The sequence below is a fragment of the Balaenoptera musculus genome, chromosome 7, assembly GCF_009873245.2.
Source record: "Balaenoptera musculus isolate JJ_BM4_2016_0621 chromosome 7, mBalMus1.pri.v3, whole genome shotgun sequence".
NCBI lineage: Eukaryota > Metazoa > Chordata > Mammalia > Artiodactyla > Balaenopteridae > Balaenoptera > Balaenoptera musculus.
The window spans coordinates 102,438,344-102,450,971 of record NC_045791.1 but is presented as its reverse complement, the minus strand read 5'-3'; the positions used below and the strand labels follow the sequence as shown (position 1 = coordinate 102,450,971).

The following is a 12,628-nucleotide window of genomic DNA, read 5'->3' as shown; positions in this document are numbered from 1 at the left end:
GGGTGCGCACGCCCAAAGGTAAGATGGATGTTTCTAGGCCAGATCAACTGTACAAAATATGTACGACTCTCTAATCATTTGCCCCAAACTAATTCCTGCTTTCTTCAAAAATGACTGTCATGATTTTCACTTAATTGACACTATTTGCCCTCTTTCCCAGGTGTGCTTTGTGAACCTGGATGTGAACAAGGACGCATGCAGTACAGAGCACCTGCAGCAGGTAGCACTGGGAGCTGGGCTCTCTGGGAACTCACTTCAACGACTGGCTGTACTGACGAGAGAACTAACGTGACTCCACGTAAATGATGCTCACTTTGTAGGAGACTCTTTAATTAGGTGGTTTCATCACAGCCCATCTCCCTGAGCCCTTTTCTGCCACTTTCCTACACAGTTTGCCCTCCTTATATTTGTGAAACTTGCTTTCCCCAGCAGACAGGCGCTTTCTCCTGCCCGCCAGTGCCTAGGAGTGGCTTTTCTACTCTCCCCTTCTCCACTCTCAAACACTCAGTCTGTGGTGACTTTTCCAAGGTTTTTGCAAAACCCGCTTGATACCAGCTAGCTCTTCCCTCTGGTTTGCTCCTTCCTGCTGCTTTCATCAAATGTTTTATATCTAACCTCAGTTTCCTAGCCCTACACTCATCTGGGACTCAAACTTTTTGCACTCTGCAGCAGCTAAATATTCCAAGCTCATCCAAGGCTGTAAGATCCTGATGTAAATCCTTGACAACATGCAAAAACTTGAAGGTCCACTCAATCCTTCGGAACTAGAGCCTATGGATACAGTGGGAAGGATTCATTCCCAAAGTTGAAGATGATTTGATTTCACTATTTGGTGTAACACTCTTTAACGCATAATAGCACACCATTTGCCGCTTGATTATCACAGTATGGTAGACCTGAAGTTACTCAGTTACTCCCGCAATGTTCTTTTCTTGACGATGCTGCACCTGAAGCTTCTCCAGCTCAATTGCCCATACAGATTATTTATTATTGACTTCCACTGAGCTCCAAAATATCACTCATCTGTGTAGTACTGGAGAGATCTTCAAAAGAAATTGTACATATAATTTCATTTGATGGACTTATGGTGCAGAGTACATCAAAGAGAGAGCAGGAAGGACCAAAGCAATTGCCATCTTAAGAACTGTGTTTCCATCAAACTTTATGACATAGAAAAGACACATTATAACTTAACAGCATTTTTTTCCTACTCATTTCTCTGATTAACGTGATCTTCATGGAAACAAAACTGTTTCAGCAGTGATCTTTGGGACAGCTATTACAGTACATAAATATGCAAATAGATGACAGATATTAATTTTTAAATATATGTGAAATGGAAATGTGGTAATATTATGAAAATCACATTTTTAGAATCTATAAAATGCATATGTAGATGTGTATTTCTAATTAATCTGTGCTGTGTATGAATCTCTTAGTATTGCCTGCTTGTGTTCTCAGGTTTTGATATTCTTTTGTTTGATATGTAAAAGAAAATTAAGTATATATGTCTACCACAATAAAAGACTAAAGCAAAAAGAAAAAAAAAGAACATTGTATTTAACGATCTTAGGTGTGATTTGAGACCACCTTCTGCTATGCCTAAGGGTATACATAAACTGATTAAGCTACATAAAGGTGTTCAGGGAACTCATCTCATCTTCTCTGGATCTCAGGCTACTTATGTGTGAAAGGAAAGTAATAGTGGTACCTAATCCATATAGGGGTGTTGCAGTGATTGAAGATAGTAATGTAACATATGTACAGTCCTTAATATGGTGCCTTGTAATCAGTACATACAGAAAAATCAATGTTAGTAATTATTTTATTATTAATATTATTATTGGCTTTATTAGAACACATGGTTATTAGTTAATGGGTTTCTTATTCAAGGATTTAAAAGGAAAAAGTTCCCAAACTATCATGTATAACTGTGGTGTCACAATAATCATTAAGTGTTTACTTTGGAAAACTTAGAAGTAAAAATGTTTAAATCTTTATGTTAGGAAATTTTCTATTCCCATCTAAACCTTATGCTTCAATTTTATACAATCTCTTCTAGTAATAATCTTAATAGATTAAGTAATCTATATTATGAATTGTTACTGAGTATATTATTTTTGCAAGTAAAATAATTTTGGGGTAGTATTTTGGAAGTGAAAATAAAAACATCTAAGCTAATAAAGATTCTTTTTCTACAGAAATTGGGCAATGTCTCACCAGATCTTCCAAAATTTATAAGCTCCATGAATGTCCAAAAGCCAAAAGAAAATGAAATTGTCCTCCTAAGTGGGTTAACATCTGGAAATCTCCAGGCAGATTTTGAAGTTTCACAGGTAAGAAATATAAGCTCTTGCTAACCTATTCACTAGTAGTAAGTTGTCTGTGGTCAGCCCTTGACACAAATCAGTACAAGGCCCAAATAGATGCTATACGTAGACTCCCATAGCATAAGAATCAAAAATGTCCTTGTATTCAAGAATAGGCTTTACTTGTATTTCTCTTAATTATTGCCCCTCATAGCTTGACAGAGTTTCCCTTACATCAACTCCTGACATATGTTATCTTCTCAAGTTTATGGTTCTGAGTTGCACTTAAACTAAAGCAGACACACTAGGCATTGGTTGGTTAGCTTGGTTTTCTACAAATCTACTGGATAATCAAAAACAGAATTGTCTTCTGTTTCAGGAACAATAGCAAAATTCTAATTCATACCTTGTGGTCCTAGAATTGCACAATTTCTTCTTTCTGGATACTATTTATTTCTTAGGATATATCAAACCAGCCAAGCTAATAAATATAGGATAGCAGCCTGAAAGATGGAAATGGAGTTTCCTAGGCCCAAAAATGAAGTTCCCAGAATAAAAGAATATTACCAAAAATAAAGTAGAATTTAAAATACTATTATTATCATTCAATCTACTAATGTTCATTATTATTAGATATATTATTATAACACTGAAGAAAACTTTAAAATTTTAAATTGTTTAACCAATTTACAGAAAAACACATAAAAGATTTCTAAAGACATACTGTATAAAAGATCACGAATTTTCTCAAATAAGATATGTTGATAGTGATAGCTACAGTTTAAAATAGTGAGCATTTGTTTTCCTCTAAATTGCTCTTCCTTGTGTTTTAGTTTTGCTGGAATGTTTTAAAATCTTCTTTTATTCTTTAATCCTTCAAAATATCAAAAAATTCAGAGGTCCACCCACTATTTCTTGCTGTACTCCAGATACTTAATGAAAATCTACACACAGCCTGTTAACAATTTGCTCATCAAGCCTAGAACAAAATTCTTCCCGGTCAATCTAATAACACATTTCCTTAGTGAGAAAATGAATTGTTTGAAAAGAGAATACAGAAACATCTCTAAGTACCCTCTCTTTATACTAGGCAAAACCATGGTGACCAAAAGCAATTTTCAAAGCTTAGTTTTAAGAGTGGTTTCTGCACCAGGCCCGTTAGTAAGGATTTCTAATTAAACTCTCCATGAGAAGAGTTGGAAAGAACACAGGAATTGGAGTCCAGCAGACCTGGATTGCATTGCTGGCTCTTCCACGTTATATTTCTGTGACTTTGAAAGAATCGGTGAGCCTTTCTGTGCTTCTGATTTCTCATCTGTAACAGAGCAGTAGCACCAGTCACTTCACAGAAAATTGTTTGCATTAAAGGTAATAAGATATGCAAACACCTAGGAGACTATCATAAAAATTATATAATAATATCTGCCATTATTTTACAGGCTCTGTTGTTTGCTATCATTTACCTAAGACTCTCAGGATGTTTATTTACTTTCAAGAAGATTGTAAAGAAAATACATTTTCTTCCTAAGGGTACCACAGCGGTGTAACATTGAATGTTTAATAACAACCTTTCCCTAAGTCTGTCTTGAAGTATTACTTAACTGCTCATATTGCTTTGCTAACATTTCTTTTGATTTCTACCCCATTTCACTTCGTTATTTATATTTAGTCTAAATGATATGAAATGACAATATGCAATCATTTTGACCTGCAAATCTGACAGCTTCTTAGGGTCCAACTTTATTTTTGTTCGTGTCTGATCTACTGGGAGTATGTTATGCCCCATCCCCTAGAGTAATTATTTGATTCATATTTGTACCTCCCAGCACACCTTGCATATAATAGGCACTCAGAAAGTATCTATCAAATTTCACTTTAGTATATTATGTTTGAATTCAGTGGAAAGAAAATTAATCAAGCCAGCTCTCATGACTCTATAGCAGTGGGTCCTCACCATTTGGGGGACCACAGATCCTTTGTGAATTTCATAAAAGGTATAGACAAATACTTCTCAAATGTTAATGCATGTTGGAATCACCAAAAGATTCCTTGAAAATGCAGATTCTGATTTAGTAGGTCTGGGGTGGAGTCTGAGATTATACATTTTTAACAAGCTCCCATGTAATGCTGAGGCTGCTAGTACACAACCCACACTTTGAAAAGCAAGATTATGGACCACCTTCCTTGAGAACAGACCTAATCACATAAGCACAGAGATAAATTCTATTTCTGAGCCCTCTAGGGATCCCTGGACCCTTAGAGAATTACTGAATTTTTCATTTTATAATCATCTGTCCTAGAATTACTCTAATTATAATATGCAATCAAAGAGATTGATAAATGTATTTATGTCAGAAAAAGATATACTACGTCCAGAGATACAATATAAAGGTCTATGTGTATGTGTTCCTCTGCATCTACACATCCTCACCACTCACACACACACATACATTCAGACTCAAGGATTCTAAAATGTCAAGTTAACTAGGATGAGACCTCAGTAACTCCAAGCACAGTCAGCATGTTTTAAATAATCCCATTTAGACATAAAGTATTCCCAGACATTTTGAATTCCATTTGAGATAAGTTTATTTTTCTTCCCTTTGTCCACTAACTGTTGTTTCCATTCAAATAATTTTCTCTTAAAAATTACTATAAATCAGCATATTGTTCCTCTTACAAAAATGAAAACCCCAACGCACAAGATATGTCTGTGATTTACTAGTAATCTGTGCGTGGGCAATTGAAACTTTTTTTTACTGCTATTCTAATGAATAATACTATGAATAGTGAAAATGTGTAGCAGAGAATAGGGAGATGGTCTGTAACCCTGGAACTGAACAGAATTAACAGGTCTCGGTGGGACACCAGCCAATGACTTGACCTCCTTCACTGCTGTCCCCATATGCCCATCCTTTAGACAGAATTCGTTCACTTCCAGGGGATTTCTTTAAATCTCATTTTGACTACTTCTTCAAATGAACAATACAAATTATAAAGTTTAACTGTAATTGAGAAAATACTCGCTATCCGTCTGAAATACTGGCAGAGGTTGTACTGAATATCACCAAGGCAGAAAAAGATATTGATCTGAGAACGTGGGATTCAACTTAATCAAGAGGGGTGTCCAAGACAGCCTTAACTTTCCCCTCAGCTTGATTAAACTTTAGACAGCCTTCCTCCTGACTCCAGGCCCTAAACCTCCCTTTTCTCAGAACATTTACTTTAGAAAACTTATCATTATAAATTGTTTCTCTGCCCCATTGAGATGTAAATTGTTTTAAAAGCCTTTTGCCAGTTTTACAACCCAAGAATGTCTTTCTGAAGGACCTAGGACCCATCTCTTTGAAATGTAACCATCAGCGAAGCTAGTGTCCTTGTCTCTGTGGAAAGGTGGGAGCCTAACTTCTGCAGGTACTTTGCTCCAATTTGCAAGACTACTTCCAGCCATGAAGATACAAGAAAGTTTACTTTTCCTTACCGAACACAGAAGGATGTCAATCCTCCCATGCCAGCTCTTAAAAACCCAATTGCCTTTTGTTTCAGTGGAGTTGTGGTCCAACTCAGTTCTGGCCTCTCTCTCCTATTTTAATAACTTTGAATAAGGTCTTCAGTGCCTGGTAAATGTTGCCCAGGGCAATTTTTGCTTCAACAGGAGAGAACAAAAATATGTGATATAATTAGTCTATTTTCCACTAAGTCAAACTTTTTCCTGGGTACCCTGTGTTCCCAAGCACCACTTGAATTGTTTTCAAGCAGTTCATCAATAAAAGCTCAGAAAATATTCCAAATATTTTAAAGGTCCCCATTCCTTCTAACAGGAGGGATTGATAGAAGAAGAAAGGTCAGAGGGAATGGTTTTATATTTTCTCTTTTAACAAATGCCTTTTTGTCTCTCTGCTTTTAGTGTCCTTGGTTGTCAGATATCTGCTTGGTCCAGTGTGCAAGAGGGAACAGACCAAACAGTACCAACTGCATCATCTTTGAAATCAACAAATTTTTGATTGGTCTGGAACTGGTGCAGGAGCGGCAGCTCCACCTGGGAACAAACGTCTTAAAAGTGGAGGATGACACAAATTGTTCCTTGTCTTCAATTGAAGAAGACTTTCTCACCGCATCCGAGCACTTGGAGGAGGAAAGTGAGGTGGAAGAATGCAGGAACGGTGAGGACTTTCCAACAAAACCAATGTGCATCCTGAAATTAGTCACCCTATCAAAATGTCTGGGTTAAATTTCAGAAAAGTTTCAGGCCACATCAGTTTGGCTGACACATCACAATCTTCACTTAAGGAGTTTAAAGAGGGAGAGAGAATAAGAAAACACTAGTGGGGATGCTGACGGAGGCACTTTAACAGATTTAATGGTTAGATGGCCCCATTCTCCCTAAAGATGCCTTAGGGATGCAGAAAGAAATCTATGTGTTTTAAAATAAAATCCTCCTGCCTGCCAAGAGATGGAGACTCTCACTTGGAGGAAAGTTAACGTCCCTAAGTTTTCCATTAAAGCCATGTGTTAGTTGAAACTGAGTTAGATTGACCTGAGTCCTAGCACTGCCTCTTTGAGGCTGTGAAACCTGGGGCCAGTTATCCAGTCTTTTTGAGCCCCAGTTTCCTTGTCCACAATTTGGGAGTATAGCAGTGCTCCTAGCACTATTATATTTATTATATTTAACCATATATGTTTGTTGTATATATTATTTAACCATACATATTTATTATATTTAACTATTATTGTTGTCAGGACAGAGGGAAATAACCCAGGAAAGTGCTTAGCTTTCATTTATTCATTCTTTTTTTTTTAATTGGAGTATAATTGCTTTACAATGTTGTGTCGGTTTCTGCGGTACGATGAAGTGACTCAGCTATATGTATACATATATCCCCTCCCTCTTGGACCTCCCTTCCACCCACCCCATCCCACCCACCCCATCCCACCCATCTAGCTCATCACAGAGCACCGAGCTGAGCTTCCTGTGCTTTATAGCATGTTCCCACTAGCTATCTATTTTACACATGGTTGTGTATATATGTCAATCCTAATCTCTCAATTCGTCCTACCCTCCCCTTCCCCTCCGTGTCCACAGGTCCGTTCTCTACATCTACGTCTGTAGCTCAGTGAACAATGGGTTACTCTTCCCCACAGAGGAAGGGATACCCCAGATGCTGTCACCACTGTCCTTGGGGCAAATCCTGTGCCAACTTCAGGATAACTCTTTCAACAAGGCCATGATTTAGGTGACCTGAACATCCTCCCTTCTCCTCCTGTACCCACTGGGAAGCTTCAAGACACAATTGTCTGTGTTACTTTCTCCCTGAAACATGGTGACCAGCCCTCAGCTCCCAAATGCCCTCCCGCACTCTAGCTAGCACTTGCATTCGTACCCCGCATTGAAAGCCATTTTGTTGAGCGGCAGTCCACAATGAAACTCAAAAGACTTCTCGGATTCATTTTTCTTAAAGAAACATTCAAAATGCTATTAAAAAAAAAAAAAGATACCTGATTCTTTAAGGCATCTTTAGGAATTAAATGTTATTTTAGACTCGTGGAAACCTGCTACCTAAAATGTAATAGCGGGTATATTATACAGCACTTAAAAGAAACAAGCTATTCATGAAAAGATAGGAAGGAAAATTAAATGCATATTAGTAAATGAAATAAGCCAACCTGAAAAGCCTGTATTCCAGAAAAAGCAAAACTATGGATACAGTAAAAAAGATCGGTGGTTGCCAGGAGTTTGGCAAGGGTGCAGATGGTAGTTGAAGGGCTGAATAGGTGGAGCGCAGAGGATTTTTTGGCCAGTGAAACTAGTACAATACCATAGTGACGGATATATGCCATTACACATGTCTAAACCCATAGAATGTACAACACCAAGAATGAACCCTAAGGTAAGTGTGGACTCTGGGTGATTACGATGTGTTATTATGGGTTTTTCAATTGTAACAAATGTACCACTCTTACGGCAGAAGTTCATAATAGAGAAATCTATACACATGTGGAGGCAGGGGATATATGAGAAATCTCTGTATATTGTCTCAATTTTAACCTAAAACTGCTCTTAAAAAAATGAAGTCTTAAAAAAGAAAATAAATAAATAAATAAAAAGTAATCATGGCCCTCATTTTCTCTTCACTAGGTTATGAAAATATAAATGTCTCAGACAATGTTTTGGAAAATAAAAAGCCAAAGGAAGCCACTCAGGAGGAATGGAATTACAAAAAGGAAAAGTTACTTTATGCTTTGGAAGATAAATATGTTAGCAAATATCATACACTGTTGATTAAAACAGAAGGATCTCTGGGAAAAGTGGCAGAAGATACAGGTTTGCAGAGTCTAGATCCCTCAACCAAGCCATCAGAGTGGAAAGGTGAAGTTGTGGGGAATGATAAGCCAACCACAAGTTATTATTATTCAGAAAATTTTAAAGGTCAAGAGGGAAAATCACAGGCACTATGTATTCCAGGCAATGCTTATTTCTCAGGGATGGTTAAGAGAGATGGACATTCTGCATGTGGTACTTTCTCTGAGCATGACATCAGTTTAGACCCAGGAGACCATGAAGATGGCACAAACTCCATTCTTCCCATAAAAGATGGAGAAGCCACAACCGGCGAGTATGCTACGAATTTAGCAGAATCTGTGCTGCAAGATGCATTTATTCGATTATCTCAGTCTCAGCCTACCCTACCCCAGGAATCTGCAGTCAGTGTTTCTGTAGGAAGTGCGCTGCTCGCCAGTGGTTGCTCCACAGAAGATATCGGGGTCCCTCGGTCATGGAATGAGCTCCCCCAAATTGTCATTGTTGAGAGTCCAGAAGGCAGCGATGCTGGCCCTGAGCCAGGTATCTCCTCGTGGCCCAAGACAGAAGCCTCACTTGAAACTTCAGGCATCCTCTCTGGAGAGAACTCCAGCAAACACCCCCAGAGTGCTCTAGAAGTAGCATTAGCCTGTGCAGCCACTGTGATTGGAACCATTTCCAGTCCACAGGCCACAGAAAGATTCAAAATGGAGCAAGAATCCCTGGTTTCAAACCATCCACTGGGAGGAAATGAAGCAGTGCAAGCTCAGTCATCTCAAGTATTCAAGGAACACTCCATCAGCAAATATTCCTTTCCATCTGCTCTGTGTGGCATGACTCAGGTGGCAAGTGCTGTTGCTGTCTGTGGCGTGGGTGAAACAGGAGAGGTGAAGTGCCCTGTGGCTTCAAGTGGCTTCTTGTCTGCAGCTGAGGTTTCTGCAGCAGTGCCCCCACTTTGTGGTTCAGTGACCGGGAAGAGCATGGAGCTGGGGAATGAAGTCATTGCAGAGGCATTGCTCAAGGAGGCCACTCTGGTCTTAACGAGACCTAATGCCTACAGCAGCATTGGAGACCTCATGGAATCAATGAATAGGAGAATCGTAGAAACTGTTTCAAAGCCTCAGACCCTGTGCTCAGAAAATGTCCTTGGGAATGAACTGGCACAGACCCTGTCCAATGTTATCCTGAAGCATTCCATTGATGAAGTTCACCAGAAAAATAAAATAATCGACCCCAACGATGGCAGGCACTCATCTGAAACCCTGGACACCTTAATGGAAAGTACAAATCAGCTGCTCTTCAGTGTGATATGCTTCACTTTCAAGAAGATAAGCCACCTTGTACAGCTTGGTGAACATCCCACCATCCTTTCTAAGGAGACCATCAGATGGAGGGAAACCGAACTAGACTTCCAGCCAACTAATCAGGCCACTTGTCAAGCATGGACAAAAGCCACTGACTACTCCAGCAGCCATCCTCTTAGCAACCTGCATAGCACCAGCCTTGTTATCAATGATCTTGTAGACGATGAGCATGCAAAGCAAGATAGCAAGGGCCCAGAGAAGCCCGGCCTCTCCCAGAACCCCCCACTGCAATCTGAATTGTCCTGTATTCCCAGAGTGTCTGTTAAAACAGCCCCCAAGGAAATATATCTGAAAGGAATGGTGGGAGAGGATACAAAAAACCCTCATCAACAATCCAGTCACAATGAGAGTGAATGCAGAGCCCCTTCAGAGGAAGAAATGACACCAACCGTTGGCAAGTACATCAGTTCCCAGGACGCTGAGGACAGCATCAATCCAAATGCTCAAGAAAAGTACAATTGTGCCTCACCTCTAAACAATGAAGTTCAAGCTAACCTGTCTTTGTTAGGGAATGATTTGCTGCTTCCTGCTCAATCCACGCTACCGGCAAAACACCCAGACATATACTGCATTGCAGACTTTGCAGAAGAATTAGCAGAGACCATTGTTTCCATGGCAACTGAAATAGCAGCGATTTGCCTTGACAACTCCAAAGGAAAACAACCCTGGTTCTGTGCATGGAAAAGAGGGAATGAGTTTCTGGTTACCCCCAACGTATCCTGCCGACCCTTGAAGAGGAAGAAAGAGAGCCAGGCCGGTGGGGCCCCTGTGAGGAAACACAAGCCACCGCGACTCAGCGAGATCAAGAGGAAAACAGATGAGCACCCGGAGCTTAAAGAGAAGCTGATGAACAGGGTTGTGGACGAGTCGATGAACCTTGAGGACGTCCCAGATTCTGTAAATAATTTTGCAGACGAAGTGGCGGCCAAGATCATGAACCTCACAGAGTTCTGTATGGTGGACGGTGTCTGGCAAGCCCAGAGCTACCCTCGGAGTCGGTTACTCAGTGGAGACAGGTGGAGCCGGCTGAAGGCCTCCAGCTGTGAGAGCATTCCAGAGGAGGACCCCAACGCCAGGGCGTATGTGAATAGCCTGGGTTTAGCCAGTACCCTAAGCCAGCCAGCTAGCAGGGCCAGCTCCGTGTCCAAGCAGTCGAGCTGTGAGAGCATCACGGATGAGTTTTCCAGGTTCATGGTGAACCAGATGGAAAATGAAGGAAGAGGGTTTGAGTTACTGCTGGATTACTACGCAGGCAAGAATGCCAGCAGTATTCTGAACTCAGCTATGCAACAGGCCTGCCGGAAAAATGACCACCTCAGTGTGAGGCCAAGCTGTTCCTCAAAGCAATCCAGCACCGAAAGCATCACCGAGGAGTTCTACAGGTACATGTTGAGGGACATTGAACGAGAGAGCAAAGACGGCGCCTCCTCCGGACGAAGCAGCCAGGACTGGACGACTGGCTTGCTGTCGCCTTCTCTGCGATCCCCGGTGTGTTACAGACAGTCATCCATGCCCAACAGCAGATCCCTGGGCGCCAGGCTGATGGTGAATGTGCCCATCAAAGCCAACTCCTTAGATGGCTTTGCTCAAAACAGCCAGCAAGATTTCCTCAGCGTGCAGCAGGTCGGTAGCGCTTCCTCGTCGGGTCTCTGCAAATCTGACTCTTGCTTGTATCGGAGAGGTGGGGCCGACCAGATCACAAACATGTTAATTCACGAGACGTGGGCAAACTCAATCGAAGCCCTCATGCGGAAGAACAAAATTATAGTGGACGACGCCCGGGCAGCTGATGCTGAGCCTGCTTCCGGTGGCTCTTCCTTGCAGGTGGAGGAGAGTGCGAGCAGATTGGCTTCGAGCAGAGTGCAAAGTGGGCCAGCTCGGCTTGTTCAGGAGTCTGTTGATTACCCAAGGAAAAACTCCATTACTGAAAACAAACATCCCCCAATGTCGTCTCCAAGCAAAGCTGCGCCTCTTGCAAACCACAACAGTTTAGATTCTAGAAAGGAAAAGTCCTCGTGCCAGGATGCTGTCCTTCTAAGCCACACCAGGCAATCACTTTGCTCAAGGGAAGTGCCTTTAATTCAGATCGAAACAGATCAGAGGGAAGAATGTGTTGGAGAACCTGAACACGTCCTTTCCAAACGCAGCCCCCTAGAGGAAGCAGAAGAGTGCTTGAAAGAAGAAAAGGTCCCACATGTGGCGAGGGGTGGAGACACTACTGTGAGTTCCTGCCAAAACCCTAGGTGAGTCAATGACCTTTTAGACGAGATAGGGTGCATGGGACTGGAGTTTGCATCTTAATTAGTATTTATTCTAAATCTTAGGGACTTACTGACACAAGAACTGAATTTCTGAGATAGTGATTGACCTCCCTGGGTTACTATGCACTTAGAAAGATGGAACTTTTTTTTTAAATCTCTAAAACAAATTCGATTTATATATATAACAGAAGAAATGAGGTATCATTCTCCCCATTACAATTAATCTCCCATAGAATGCTAACTTCTGAAATTAATTCATAGCAGTTTTCAAGCAAAAGAAGAAAATTACATCAACTTGTGCATTTGAAAACAGTTAAATGTAAATATATTTTAATATTGGAATCTGACATTAAATATTTTGGTATCATTTTTCTCCAGGGTCTCTCAAGTTTTTCT

General features: G+C 40.6%; 1 protein-coding gene across 2 annotated transcripts in view; it reads left to right on the top strand.

The window, feature by feature from the left end:
* LOC118897683 (SPHK1 interactor, AKAP domain containing) overlaps positions 1 to 12,628 on the top strand; it is a 152,000-nt gene that overhangs the window by 115,153 nt on the left and 24,219 nt on the right. For both annotated transcript variants that reach the window (XM_036856908.1, XM_036856907.1), the window contains exons 4-7: positions 161 to 220; positions 2,202 to 2,336; positions 6,217 to 6,472; positions 8,446 to 12,214. In XM_036856908.1, coding sequence (XP_036712803.1) covers positions 161 to 220; positions 2,202 to 2,336; positions 6,217 to 6,472; positions 8,446 to 12,214 — 4,220 coding nt within the window. The remainder of the gene's footprint in view (positions 1 to 160; positions 221 to 2,201; positions 2,337 to 6,216; positions 6,473 to 8,445; positions 12,215 to 12,628) is intronic.